The sequence below is a fragment of the Salvia miltiorrhiza genome, chromosome 6, assembly GCF_028751815.1.
Source record: "Salvia miltiorrhiza cultivar Shanhuang (shh) chromosome 6, IMPLAD_Smil_shh, whole genome shotgun sequence".
Lineage (NCBI taxonomy): Eukaryota > Viridiplantae > Streptophyta > Magnoliopsida > Lamiales > Lamiaceae > Salvia > Salvia miltiorrhiza.
In genome coordinates, this window is record NC_080392.1 from 5,956,373 (window position 1) to 5,971,527 (window position 15,155).

At 35.0% G+C, this 15,155-nt stretch overlaps 2 protein-coding genes across 4 annotated transcripts; one reads left to right on the forward strand and one right to left on the reverse strand.

Moving 5' to 3' along the window:
* Positions 1-7,279: 7,279 nt before the first annotated feature.
* On the forward strand, positions 7,280-10,832 carry LOC130988219 (uncharacterized). Of its 2 annotated transcripts, none has more exons than XM_057912004.1 (4): positions 7,280-7,601; positions 9,603-9,646; positions 9,769-10,024; positions 10,178-10,832. In XM_057912004.1, exons 1-4 carry the CDS (start codon positions 7,550-7,552, stop codon positions 10,447-10,449), a joined length of 624 nt encoding a protein of 207 aa, XP_057767987.1. In that variant the 5' UTR covers positions 7,280-7,549; the 3' UTR covers positions 10,450-10,832. The 2 variants fall into 2 exon arrangements, with proteins under 2 accessions (XP_057767987.1, XP_057767986.1); XM_057912003.1 differs by having other exon boundaries at positions 7,292-7,601; positions 9,733-10,024.
* On the reverse strand, positions 10,806-12,479 carry LOC130988221 (uncharacterized). 2 transcript variants are annotated; one of them, XM_057912006.1, is made up of 4 exons: positions 11,639-12,479; positions 11,382-11,537; positions 11,118-11,291; positions 10,806-11,037 (listed from the first exon to the last, which is right to left on the reverse strand). In XM_057912006.1, the coding sequence occupies exons 1-4, from the start codon at positions 11,711-11,713 to the stop codon at positions 10,927-10,929; spliced, it is 516 nt and encodes a 171-aa protein (XP_057767989.1). In that variant the 5' UTR covers positions 11,714-12,479; the 3' UTR covers positions 10,806-10,926. The 2 variants fall into 2 exon arrangements, with proteins under 2 accessions (XP_057767989.1, XP_057767988.1); XM_057912005.1 differs by having other exon boundaries at positions 11,382-11,543; positions 11,639-12,474.
* Between the last annotated feature and the right edge of the window lie 2,676 nt (positions 12,480-15,155).

Sequence of the window (15,155 nt, forward strand, 5' to 3'; positions counted from 1 at the left end):
CGACACGAGTGAAGTGTGGGTACTGAAGAGTGGAATCTTCAGTGGTACGATTGTGTGCACCCGGCAAGCACGCGGTTCGGTTTGCAGTGCACCAGTTAAGCACTTGCGGAGTGGATTGTTGGTCTGATCAACCGACCGTGGATGTAGGAAGTGTTTTTTGAACCACGTAAAAGTCTCTGTGTTATTTACAGCTTTCAGTTTTACATTCTTACTTGTGTTGTTTCAATTGATAAACTGAATACTGAATAACTGCAAAGAGAAACCTAAAACTAACAACGTGCTCAACCAAGGCTATTACGAAACAAAGTTATTTCCGCTGCGTATGATATCAGTCTGACTGATCTATCCTCTGATAGTCAGGAAAAATGTTATCATCTCTGTTTTAGCAAATTCGACTGAAGCCCTTACGTACATCAGTTAAGTTCCAGTAACTTAACTGATAACTCCTTACTGAAGAGTTTTCAGTATCAGTCGTCAACCCTGTTTGGTCAAAACTCTTTTCAGTTAACAGGTGTCACAGTTTGCTTGTAAAGTTTCGTTTTGATCTCTATCTTGAGATCCCTATGTTTTTAGAGGAGAAAAATAGCTCATAAGTGTGTTCCCCCCCCATACACCTATTCGAGACCCTCCGGGCCTAACATTAACCACAAAATTATCCATGGATATCAAACAGTATCCAAACTCGCTACCCGCGGATATCCGCTATCCATCGGGTATCCGCCAACCCGCTATCCGTCGGGTATTCGCCACCCGTTATCCGTCGGATACCCCCATCCACTATCCATCGGATACCCGCGAAACAGAATTTAAATGTAAATTTATAACAAATTTAATACAAAAAAAAAAATCAACACAAATAACATAGTTCAAATCCTCCTTCATCCATGTTGAAATCCACAAATAACAAAGTTTAAATCCAAATTCATCAACTAAAATATAAAATTTCTATGGCTGAATTAGTGTTTGGGCCTTAGGTTTAGATTCTGTTAGGGCCTTTTTTTAAGATATGATATGCTGGCCCATTTCTCAAATGTATATTCAAAGCCCATGTTTTAAGGATTTTTTTGTGGGTATTTGACAGGTATTTCACAGATAATTTGACGGGTATTTTCGCGGATATTTTTCGCGAGTAAACGGGTTTCGCAGGTATGGATAGTAAGTATCCAAACTCATACCCACGAACTAAATGGATAGTGAATTGCAACTACGAAACTATCCGTGGATATCAAATGCCTCTCAAACCTACCCTAATAGGTTTGGGTTTTCGCGGATATCCGTTACCCGCGGGTAAATTGTCATCCCTATGTAAAATAGTGAATAAAAATATGGTGCAAGTATTGGAGAAGAAAAGAATGAGTAAATTTGTTTCGCATGAAACAAATATTTATAATGAAGTTTCGGTTATTCCTATCCTCTAATTGAGCTCACTAATTGAGGCATATATTAAGCTGATGTAATATTACACGTGAGCTATATTAAATTGTGGAACGTGTAACTACAATACATATTGTTAGTTGTTGAGGATGAATGATTGGACGAAGCTTTTTCTTTGCTGGGACTCTTGGCCATTATAATATATATAATATTATTTCATCAAAATATTACACGCTCGGTTATGCAAATATTATAATATATTAACAATACTTCCTCCGTCCCACAAATTTTGACATGTATTCTTTTTTGGGCCGTCCCACGAATTTTGACATATTTTCAAATAAGGTGATAATTATTATATTTTCTCTCCTACTTTATTACTTTTATTACCTTCTCTCTCATACTTTATCACTTTTTTTACTTTATTATCTACACACTTAAAACATTAATCTATAATTCCTTAATTCATGTGCCGAAACCAAACGTGTCAAGATTCGTGGGACGGATGGAGTATTTGTAATGCTATATTCAGCTGATAATCAGCGAAATGGTTGGAAAGTCATTAAATAACTACCAGTTCACCACTGTATATAGCACAACCATTTTGCTAGCTTTCTGAAACTGATAATCTCTATATGTTCTTCTACATTTTTTTCCTTATTAATTATCTCAATCTTCTCCTATAATTTGCATTTTCCACAAACAATGCCTACCTTTATTTCCTCTTTAATTATCTCAATCTTCTCCTATAATTATTAATAGATTAATAGATAATACAATAATAAAAACATAATTTTCAGATCTGGAAATTATTGATTGGGCTGAAAACGAAAGTTACTATTTATGACATCTGGTATTGTTATTATATATTATACATACATATATATATATATATATATATATATATTAAAATTCATTAAAGTAAATGGTATATAAACATTGCCTACATCCACGGAGGGGATCTCTAGATCATTTCACTATCAAGAATATTGAGAATACAGATACAATCAAGAGCTTCAAGCTCAACAACGACGTTGCTAATTGCTCTCTCCCTTTCTCTCTCTCAATTTGTACTAAACCCCCTAACTATTGAGATATTGATAACTACACTTTATAGACTAATAAAGAATAGCAAGTAAGTTCTTTCACTTATCTTTATTAATTTGCAGATAAGTCCTTCAATTGTTGAGTTTTGTAGACACACTCTCCAACACAAACAAATAAACAACTCCTCAGTTAAAGAATAAATATATATACATTTATTCTTTACACTTTTTAATATTTTTTAACTCTAGTTTTCTTTATTCTATTAGCCAGGAAATATTTGGACCATGTTCATGCCTTGAGAGGGATGATAGAGAAGAGACAGGCGTACTCCTCATCCAAAATGAGGATAGAGGGATTTTCTCACTCTTTCTATAAGGTTTTGTTGCTTTTATTGCACATATGTGTAGAACTAATAATTGTGTTTGATGTAGTGTACGTGTGTTGGCCAAGCGATAAGGGGTTAATGCCTAAGACCAAAGGTCTTGGGTTCCAGTTCTCTATGGCGCGGGCTTTAAATTTTTTTATTTAATACTGTTAAATTATCAAAAATAAAAAAATAAAAATCTTATCCCTCCAACTTTTAAGTTAGTAATTCGAGTCACTACACGAAGAAATGAGAAATAATCATTGATTCTCTTAATAAAATTCAAAATTTATTATTCGCTAGCTATTGTAGATTTTGATGTTTGAATAAAAGAATTAAAAAAAAAAAGAACTCCACAATTTATTCAGCAAAAACACAAAATAGGACCAAGTTCAGTAAATTAACATTTTAATTTTAATAAAATGAGGGATGATAAGATAAACGACCATACTATCAAATGATGAAGATGAGAGGGGTAAATGATTTGATTCACAATGGAAATTATACTTTTTTGGAATTCTTTTTTATTATGCTCTCTGTTTCAACGATCTTGAGGCGTGTTCTTTTACGAGTTGTTCTGATGAATTTGAGTTGTTTCATTTTTGGCAAAAATGAGATAATTTTACACCCCTAACTAAAAAAAATAATTGCATCCTTTATTTTTTCTTAAGTATCGTCTATTTTACTTTTTCACTCTCCTTCTCTAACCCATTACTCGCTCTGCCTTCCCGATGGAAAAGAGGATAAAGGACGACAATGATTGCTTGAGGGATGCAAGAGGGCGGCAACAGTTACTTGAGGGAGGCAGGGTTACTTAAGGGAGACAAGAGGGCGACGACGCTGAGATCTATCGATTTGAGCTTCAATTTCGGTGTTGAGATTTATCGATTTGAGGGATGAAGGATTCGGCCAGAGAGGAGTGTTAGTTTGCCGGATAAGAAACAATAGACAGCTGTGGCAATTTTGGGGATCTAGGATTCAAGGGGGCGGCGGTGATGGTCGCGCTGCTAGGGATGAGACGGCAGTGGCCCGCCGTTGTCATCTAGTCGGAGAAAAGAAAAGAGAGAAGAGAGGGTGCGAGTGAGATGGAGGTGAGGGGCACGTCGTGGGGGTTCATTGCAGCGCTCTTCACCGAAAACGATAGAAAATGCATTGACATGATATGGTCTCTGTGTGTGTCTATCGTGAATAGAGATAGAACAGGGGCGACGAGGATGCGGTGGCCGTGGCCATTGAACATCTTTAACTTTTTCAAAATGTAGTGTGAATCATTTGATATCTTTAATTACAAATAATTTTCCAAAATTAATGTAAAAAAATTAATTAAATTTTAAAAAATAATTAGATTATTAAAAAATAAATTTAGCCTCAAAATTATTTGAAAATAACTAATTATGCATATAATCACTCATCCACTAAAATAGAAACACACTTAAAACACTAAACACTTGCTCTTTAAATTTCGTGTCCAAAAGTCACGCCTCAAGATCATTGGAATGAAGGGAGTAATAGAAAATGTGTCGATTTTGGAACGAGACATGTGAAGTGGTGTGTGTGTGTGTGTTAAATTAATGGTATTGATAAGATAGTTAATGTTTGAGAATTAAATATAAATACTTTAAAATTGAGACATTTTCATAGAAACATCTAAGATCTTAGAGCTTTAATGTCAAAATGATTAATATTTGAGAATTATATATTAAAATCTAGATATTTTAAAGTATTAATAATACAAAATATCCACTGGGATAGTGAAAATCAATAGTTGTCAACCCAACATTATTTCAACAAAATGTAGTCAACTTTTATTGTTTTTTACGGAATTATATATCTCTTTTCCTATTCGTACAAAAACATGGACTCTCTCTCTCTTTCACTATCCTCTTAAACCCTAGTTGCTCTGTTACGACTCTAAGCTCTAAAGCTCTAATCTTCCCGTCGCCGAGCTGCTCTCTTTCTCTCTCTCTGCGACCTTTCTCTGTTTTCACCCTCAACATTCTCTTCTCTAGATATGCTTCCGTTCTCCGATATTTATGAGTTATAGGAGTTCAAGATGCGAGGGTTAACTTATGAGATATAAATGCAGATTTAAGAAGATTTGGAACGAATTTGTATCACCCGTTTCAAGATTTGTCGTGTAAGCCAGTCAATGCGGCCATTAGCACGACCCATAATAGGTGCTAGTGCCGAGAACATGGATTTAATGGCGATCCCCATTGGTATCCATTTCAGATCATTGTGGATTAGAGTTGCGATATTTTGTTACGTTTATGTTATTTTGTGATATTTGTACTTCTTTGTAGTTGGATTTATTGTAAAATGAAGAAGATACACAAAATGTTGTTTCAAATTTGTATAATTTTAAACTTCTGTCAGTTATTCTATATTATTTCAAATTTCTGTCACGTCAACACCTTGGCGAATGGTACGAAAGAATCTATTTGTACCATTGGTGTTAAGGTCTTTCACGATAGTGTTGGCACAAATATGTCATTTCATACTATTATTCCAACAAAAAATGGCGCAATAAAACCATTATATTTGTTCCAACGATCCATGTATTATTAATAAACAAAATTTGAATCAACATTTTCTTCATTTTTCAAATAACACAATTAAAAATCGTATAATCAAATCAACGCGAAATGTTACAACTGTTACAAAATCTAACTAAATCTCTAAACAAAATTATCATTTTTCATCATTTTCTTCACTTTCTTGCGCTGGAAGAAGGCGTCGAGCAGGGGCGACGGTAGAATTGGGAAATGGTGGAAATTGTTTTCTTCTTGTCAATCCTACGCACTTGGCATGGATGGAACAAATTCCACTCATTCCTCATATATGCAGTATAGATCTTGGGATGGTTGGCACAAATGGTGCTAATGGCTCCATTTACACCAATCGTACTAGTCCTTGCCTCGATAGATCTTGGTACAAACAACATTGATGGGACTAATGACTGCATTGGCCCCCTTCCATTCCTTTGGGTGACATGACAGATGTTAGAATAAATGGTATAAATTCGTATCATTTCGTTTAAGATTTTCTTAGATATGGATTTGCACTCATAATTTTCGTAGATTTTGAAATCCTGTAACTCCTAGAATTCATATTTCACTGGATTATGAAGAAGATGATGTTGACAGCAGCGACGAAGAAAATCAGAGGGAGAGAGAGAGAAGCGAGAGTGAGATTTTGAAACTGAATGGAGTATATGCTAGTATATCGGCGGCGGTGCATCGGAGTAAAGGTTTTAACGGCGTGACATGATGATTATGACCTCAGAATGTGGAGGCGCGACAAAGAAACTAGGATATTAGAGAGATAGGAAGCATGAAAGTAAGGAAAAAAAATAGATGGACTGTGTTTTTTTATGTAAAAGAGATGCAAAGGTAATTCTGTCCAAAACACTTAATTTTAGCTACTCCCTCCGTCCGCCAAAATTATGCATGGCTGACTCTGACACGAGTTTTAATAAAAAGTTGTTTGTAATAATGATAGTGGAAAAAGAGTATCACATTGAGAGTATTGACGTATTGTTAAGTAGATTATGATTAAATAGTATAAGTTAAAAGAGTAAAATTGTAAGTATTATATGTGGGGTAAGTATCTAAAAATATGGTATTCATAATTTTGGGGGACGTACCAAAAATGAAAGATATGCATAATTTTGGGGGACGGAGAGAGTATAATTTTTTGAAAGTAACAACTATTAATTTTCACTATTTTGTATGACTAATACAAAAATCGCCTATATTTTAAAATTGAGACATTGTCATACAAACATCAAAGATCTTAGGGCATAAACTTTATTCATCCACAAAATAGTCTTAGAATATAACAATAAGAAAAATAGTTGAGTGTATTGCGAATTGTGAGTAGAGAAAAGATCATACTTGTCCCTAAGGGGACATTAAGCGGTGCGACCTTCTGTGTGTGAACAGTGAGGTCCCGGCTTCAAACCCAATTGTTCCCCCTCCCCAACTCCCCCAAGTCAAAAAAGAAGAAAAAGAAAAGATCATACTTAAAAGATAATGTTAATAATGGCAATTAATTATATTGAGAGTGAAGAAAAACTTTTATCATATGGTAGAAAGATAAATAAATATATGTATAGAAGATTATAAATTATAGGGTATTATTTAAAAATAGAAAAAGATTAATTTTTATAAATATTCTAAAATGAAAAAAAAAAAAATTGTTAGACAAAAAAAGTACTCCTATAGTTCTATTTACGAAGATCTTATGAGATTTTAATTATTTTAATTTAGGACCAACTTTTAAGATTCTCTTGTGATATAGATTGTACTCATTGTAGTCTTGTAGAATATATAGAGACGTTTACAAGATTCTTTTAATAAAAAATACTATCAAATGCTTTTTTTTTAGGGAAATCAAATTCTTTATATATGTATATACTAGTACTAAAAATGAAAATGAAATTTGGAGAAGGATAATATTTTATCATAGAAATATCACCGGTTAAAAAGAAAAAGAAAAAGAAAACCCCAAATTACCGTTTCGTCTCATTTTTCCATCGCTATTGAACTGCCAAGTGCTTTCTCTCTCTCTTCTTTACTAGATTTTCTTGATTGGCACCTCCGCTCCTCGCTGCTCTATCTTCGCGGCACCTTTCACCCCCATTTCCCCTTAAACCATCAATCACCCTAAACCCTCAAGCTTTTCTGCCTCCCAATCTTTGCTCACATTTATTTATTACTATATTGGTACTATTTTTTTTGGAAATTACATATATATAAGATAATGGGGAAAAGAAAAAGAAGGGCTGATAAAAATAAAGCACCATCACATCCAGGTAAATTCTTTTTATGGCTGATTTTAGTGCAAAACTCCATCTTTTTCGTTTTTGATATCGGAATTGTGATATGATCGTTTCTCGGTGTTTTGGGTAATTTATTGTTTTTCTTCGTGTCATCGGATGATCACTCCGTGGTGGCCTTCCGCGCTTAATTTTCCTAATGTTGTAATGCGGTTGCTTTTGAAGCGGAATACTTTATTTTGTGATCAACAAATGAATCAATCCGCCATTTTTGTTGTTCTTTTTTTTCCGGGAACGGTTTTAACTTGTTGATTCTAGTTGTTTAGTGATTGCGCTAGGTTTAAATCGACGCCATTGATGCATGAGATTATGCTACGCTTCCTTTTATGCTTTTACGAAATTTGACTGTATGTAGTTGAGCCGTGTGTGTGATTAGGCTGGCTAATTGGCTTTGTTTTCCATTTGATGGCTTCAAGTTTTTTAATATTTTCGGTAACACGAAGGTTTTTTGTACAGTTCTTGAGTAAATTTAGGAGTGTGTTGCATAAGTTTTAAAGATGATGGAATATGTTTGTTGAACATTAGTAAAAAGTGGAGATGACGCTTTGTGGGGATGACTCAGTAGGAACAGTTCATGGGCGCACTCGAGTCAATGTTTTGCACAAAGAAGAGTTGCATTCTCTTATATATACTTCGATAGACTCTCAATTTTGGGATTTTGATTTCTTCTAGTATTAAATAATACCAATGCACTTCCGTTTACTGGCACAAATAGGACATATAGCATCATCATAAAAGTGTTGGTTATATGCATCATGAATGAATTGATAAAATGTAGGAGTCTGATTATTTATTTGTGGATTTATGCTTTGGGTTGAAAAGTAGGTGTGACCGATAGTTACAACCTTTTTGCTACCAAAGGTAGTCTCTAAATCTCTATTCCCTTAACTGATATACACATTTTTGTTATGAAAACGAGGCATATGTCAGCACCTCAGTGAGTGATAATTATTATGTGAACAATAGAATTATGGTATACTTGACTTTAGTTTCCACGAACTTGTGTTTATCCCATCAGTTGATTATCAATGTTCCATCTCCAGTTTAAAGTCTTTCGCCCATTTTTATTCTGGACATGGCATCACTAATTTATACTTTTAACCCATAATCTATATGATTGATTTTGAATTTTGAGAGTGCTTCATCCATGGCTTGCATATTCTGGTTTTGTCACAAATGTCATGCATCCATATGCTTTTTTCTGATCTTTGGCCATAAATTTTACATGGCTTTGGATTTTAAGGGTAATTTTGTCTCATCAGTATTCCACCTACTTAAAAAATAAGTTGGTGTTGAGAAACTTATTTTTTGGGGAGTTTATAAGCTCCAACAACTTATTTTGACAACTTATAAGTTGTTTAGGAGTTTATTTTGCCACACACTTTTGAAGAGCTTATAAGCTGTTTTAAGGAGCTTATAGCTCAGCCAAACACCCCCTTTGCCTGATGTAATCATCTGTGCATAATAAGAGATAAGTCAGAACTCATTTGCTGGCATTGCCAAATGCTTTTCATGAAACCAGCTTGGTGCAAACTTAGATACGGCCTTCTATTTTGATCCTTATTTTGCTAGCAAAACCTATTTTCAAGTTCTATTTCCAGGTGTTCATGTTCACGATGATCCAGATTTTTGTCAAGTGCATATGTTTGTTTGTGTGCAAACATTATAGTGTATCTAAAATCTAGAAATGATCGTGTTTTCCCACTCTTTCTGGAAAAGAACAACTTTTGACCCTAGGCAACTGCAATTTGCCATGATCCGCATGCAGTAGAGTGATTATCATGAAGTTTGTGTTATTTTATCTTGTTTCACCAGTTCAATCACCTCGATTTTATGCCAGCTCTGTCAACTAGAATCGGTAGTTTCCAATCGCATTAAAGTTTTTTATTAAAGAGTCGCTAACCGACTTTGCATTTTATTCACTACTGAAGTTCTGGCTGTATCATCTCTCTAATCACTATCAGCTGTCAATTTCAGACATCATACCACATGCACCTCACGTGGATCTGCAGTCCAAACAGGTTAGTCCATCATCGTCACTTTTGGCTCATCCCTCTCCCCCTCTCTCATTTGTATATTCAGAATTTAAGATATAATTGTGTTCCAGAGACCTTTTGACCAAGTTGAAAGCAATGCATCACAGGCGCTACTCATGGATGCTCCGGATAGTTCTGTTAAGAGATCACCAGGTCGCGAATCACCTCATCATCAGAATCATGGTTCCAGCCATAGAATATTGCTGAGGCACTCTCGCCATCCCTTTGGTCGCCATTATTCTAGACGAAGCTCTAGTAACTATTCCGACGCATCTCCTTCTAATTGGAAAGGTTCTCCTGTCTATGATACTAAGCTGTCCTTCAAACCGGAAAGTAAAGATCTCTCAGCCTTCCAGTATAGAGGTAATATATATTCATCATCTACAAATCTGCTTTCCGGAGTTAATCCGAACTGTCATGTATGGAAATATTCGATAAAGTCGCTTTCAAAGATATTTATGCAGTTTTTGGTCTCACCTTAAACTCGTCTCCTCATTTTTACGGGTTGAATTTCAGGGAGCAGGATATTTCAAAAACCTGAGAGGATAAGGTCAAGTTCATTGGGGGAGAATTCAATATCTGGAGATGTAAGGAAGATGGAATGCAGGATATGCCAGAAGCGTCTGAGGAAGCATCCCTTCATTTTCGAGAATTCTTCATCAACGGATCTCTCTGTTGTGGCAGTTCTAGTTTGCGGCCATGTCTATCACGCGGAATGCCTGGAACAGAAAACACGCCACGAAGATAGCCAGGACCCGCCATGTCCGCTATGTGTAAGTCAGACATGATATGTTGTCTAAATCGAATAGAAGTTGTGCTAAAGGTACTTTGACATGACGCATAGGAAATCAGCCTCTGAGATTCGAATTTGGTTGGGGTTAATATAGTTAACAGACTATATATATATTAGGTGCCTTTTATCAGGTCCCTCTACTGCTAATGCAAAGCTGGTTTTGCAGCCTTTCGATATAGTCTCTAACAAAGTCGTGATCTTCAGTTTCTGGGTACAGGTTTATGTTGTCGATGAATCTGATGGAAGTAGATATGTATTGATCAGCTGTAATTTGGTGTTGCTTTTTTCTTTTGAGTTCTGATGCAGTATGCTGCTGGTTTTGTAGTTTTTGTGGAGTCCTCAACAGAGAGGTTTATAAAAGCTGCAGTTTATTGTCAATATTTGGCTTACAAACATTGTCGATGAATTTCGACATATACTCACACATATGCAAGTGTATGGATTATTGCATTCGATTTCAGAATGTAAATGGTCAACATGGATGTCTGAACAGCCATGGCCACTTCTTCTGTGATTTTGTTTTCTGTCTTCTGCTTCTTGCTGCTCTTTCTTTCACAACCTCATCTGCAGGAGAAGCTTTTTCCTGCAAAGTCGAGCGCGACAATGAAATTCAACTGCAGTATCAGTCAAGCTGCAGCATAAACAGGTAACGAATCTTCTTACTTGTGCTTGGATTGTGGAGGGATCTCTCATTTGTTGTTTATTGATTGCATCTCCATTCTCACTCTTGTGTTTGAGTTCAGAATCATTCTCACCTACCATCTCCGAACCTTGAAGTGTCGAAGAGGTCGAGCTTGATCTCGACGTGGTGTTCCCTTCATTGATCTCCAGACTCAACTGCAGGGACAACTGATCCGTAAGTAAACCATCTCGTGTTTCGTTTCATCAGTACATGCATATTCATACGAGATTGAAACACAAAACGACCTCTAGTACTCGTTTCTCGAGGAGGGCGAGCCTCTCCATAAGCGTGCCCTTGTGATGGACCTCCTCTAGAGCTGAGGATAGAGTCTTGCACTCATTTTTGCTTTCAGCTACACATGCACGATCAGTTTTTGAGATGCTACGCTTCTCCTCTACAAGCTGAATCTGCATTAGTTTTTCATGAACAACATCGCAACTCTTTCATAAATAGTTTAAGACATCCAAACTAAACGAAGAGAGAGAGGGAGAGTGAGCATTACAAGGCGATCAAGGCGATCCAATCGCGCAATGACGGGAAGGAAACAAGGGGTTTCTTGGTTATCGCCGTGCTCCATTACGATCACAACTGCACTATTCGTAACACGAGAGTTCTTGTTTTATTTTTTCATACTCTTTTTTCCTCTTAAGTGTGTGTTGTGAGGGTGAATGGGTAATGATATGAAAGAGAGAATGAGGGAATGGGTAAGATATAGTAGATAGGATTGGGTTATTAATGGCAACTACCAAGCCCCATGCTTTAGTTGTCATTCTTGACACATGACTTACCATATCCAATAATTTGGCATTATCCAACCTCTCCATTTACATGCACGATATCTTTGGCGACAGCTGTTGAAGATAGTTTCACACCCTAAATTCTTTGAGCTTTGAGATGGAAGATTTAAATAATGTGTTTCAATACAAAAATGATAAAGAATTCATTTTGTATTAGACTCTGCGTCCGGGATGTTTATTGCTTGGGGTCAATAACTGAGATTGCTCGGCTTGGAAATGCTGATTAAGTGTGGAGGAAGAGCGGCGCAACGGATATTCCGGCAGCCCGTTTTTGAGTAACTATGGGTCAGGCGAACGGACCAGAACCCAGTTCGTACTACAAAAAAGGACTCGCGGAAAAAAATAAATTTCTTGATATTGTAAATACACATATTTACAACAGTAATAGATGTATATTGAGTTAAGAGATAAAAATTGAGAGCTGAAATGTGGTCTTCATTCATATAAAGTTTACACATATCTACAGTAGTAATAGATGTATATTGAGTTATGGGAGAAAAAATGAGGATTGAAATATGGTATTTTTACAATAGTAATAGACGTATATTGAGTTATGGGAGAAAAATTGAGAGCTGAAATGTGGAAATTCATTCATATAAAGTTCACATCAATTACAGAAACTGACGTCTTTGGCTATTGTGTAGTGACACGCCTCAATCTATATCTTCTACTTACACGTTCCAAAATTATATTCTCTTAGCATTTTCACATATATTAAGAAAATGGTAAATATTACTCCCTCCGTCCCTGAAATAAGTTCTTATTTTTCCTTTTTGGGACGTCCCCAAATAAGTTCCTCTTTCTTTCTTTCCATTTGTGGACAACTACCCCACCACTAATAATACTTTATTTATTCATACTTTACACTTTTCACCACTCTCAATACTAATTATAACATTTTTTCACCTTTTCACCACTCTCAATACTAATCATAACATATTTTTCTCCACTATCAATACACTTTACCATTTTTCCTTAAAACTCGTGCCGTCCCCAAAGAGGAACTTATTTTGGGGACGGAGGGAGTATATTAAACCTTGAACTATACCCGTTTCATCAAAAAATATCCTGAAACTTTCAAAATGCTTTCTAAACCGTCAAAGTACCAGGGTTTTATCAAATATATCTCGCATCTCTTTTCCGGCCACCAGAAAAGTGACGTGGCTCGCCGTATGTCACAGTGTAATTTAAATTCTATTTCTTTTAATCCATGTCAATTTTTTTTTATTCTCTTTTTTAATCCATGTCATTCTTTTATTCTCTTTTATTCTAGAAATTAAAATACACGGTTATCTTCATTTTTAAAATATCTTAACCCTAATTAAAGAACAAAAGCACGTTGACCTCTCTCTACCAACTCAAACTTGCGATCTCTACCAGAGAAGAAAAATCTCTCAGGATTTGCGTCGATCTTCGCGTGGTAGTAATCAAATTAAATGGAAGAGAACCGTGTATTTTTTTTTTCTTCTTAGTCGACAAATGGAAGTAATACCCTACTATAATCTTATTTACCTATCTAAAAAAAAACATTGTCGACTTCAAATAACATTAAATATGAGTATATTATTGGAAAACAATTTAATGCACGTCTAGTAAGGATAATTTAATAGAAATAATTGATTTAGGTGTGCATAGGACATTGGGGCTAAGTGATCGTGATGAATATAAACATGGAAGAAAATATAGTCAAAGTTATTTCACATCAGTGCTCAACCTTCCCTCTAAGAAATTCAAGACAATGTCACCTAGATTTTAATGAATTAAATCAAAGTCTACTTACTCTCTCTAAGTGTAATGCCACATTTTTCAATATATACACACTTCTTCCTTTCTATGTATTGTCACCATCGAACTCTTTCTACCTATATGATATCTACCAAAAATAAGTCTTTGTCGGAATCATTTAGTAAAGAACTAATAACAGACTTGTATTTATAGACCACGACATCAACATTGAAGATCGTTGGCATAGTAATATTTAATTTCTCATTTAAGCAAACAGTTGCTTTTATGTCCCACAAAAAATAAGATCATATTTAATTTCTCAGCTAAATATTAAGTCCCACAAAAATAAGATCGTGTATATATATTGGGAGAGTTGTTAACGTTATTACTATGATCGATTACTTCCTTACACATATAATTCGTCGTCATAATTGAATGGGTGGTCCACATATATTTGTTTTAGCAGCAAAAAATATCGATACTAATTAGTATCGATAATTCTGTGCTCGTTTGGTTCAAGTAGAGGAATGGAAAGGGAATGGAATCAAATAAAGGAGTGGAATGGTAACAATAATCATTACTTTTATTGAGTGTTTGATTTAACAATAGAAATGAATAATTAGTATGAGATTCTCTTTCTTTTATTTCCCCTCTATTTTGAGGGGTAACAAATTGGGTGATTAGATTACCCTCAAGTAAGGATAATGGTTAACTCATTACCCAAAACCAAACAACAAGTAATTGATTCAATTAATTGAATCCATTTCCAACCTCTAAAAACACCCAACCAAACGTGGGAGAGACAACGTGGGCTAGTGTCTCTCATCTATACCATTACACTCTTTCTAGATCGCGATTTGTTAATTTATCAATAATAAAATCTTTCTCAATTAATAAAATTTCACCGTCTTGACATTATTTACTTATAGAGGTTTTATTGCAGTTCATACAATCCCTTCACATTGCAAAATATCATTCCTGAAGGCTGAAACAACAAATTAAAAGTCGAAAAAGATCACAACGAAAATCAAAGTATATTCGAGCCTTCAGAATCCAAGGGTTGCACTTCTTTTTATTTTAGTTTTTTTATTTATTTAAAAGAATTAACTGTTTAATATCACAACATCTATCTTAATTTATGACTTTTAATACTACATGACAATCATTTTTTAATTTGCCAGTATTACATATCTCTTTCTTTTCCTAGTAAAGCTAGTCCAAGAATAAGTTGACCATGATATGAATCAACAAATTAAAAGTATAGTTGAAATTGCTAAAATCATGTTGTAATGGCAAATTATTATACTCCATAAGAGAACCAACTCTATTTAGAAATTTTGGTGCAATTTATTTATTAGTGGTGTTGAGATCCCGCCTGCGTGCGGGTTACATAATTGATTGTATTCAGATACCTCTTGTAACTTCAAAAAAAAAAACGATTTTGATGATTTGTAATTGAGCTATATGACTATATCCACATGTAGCCGCCATCAATAA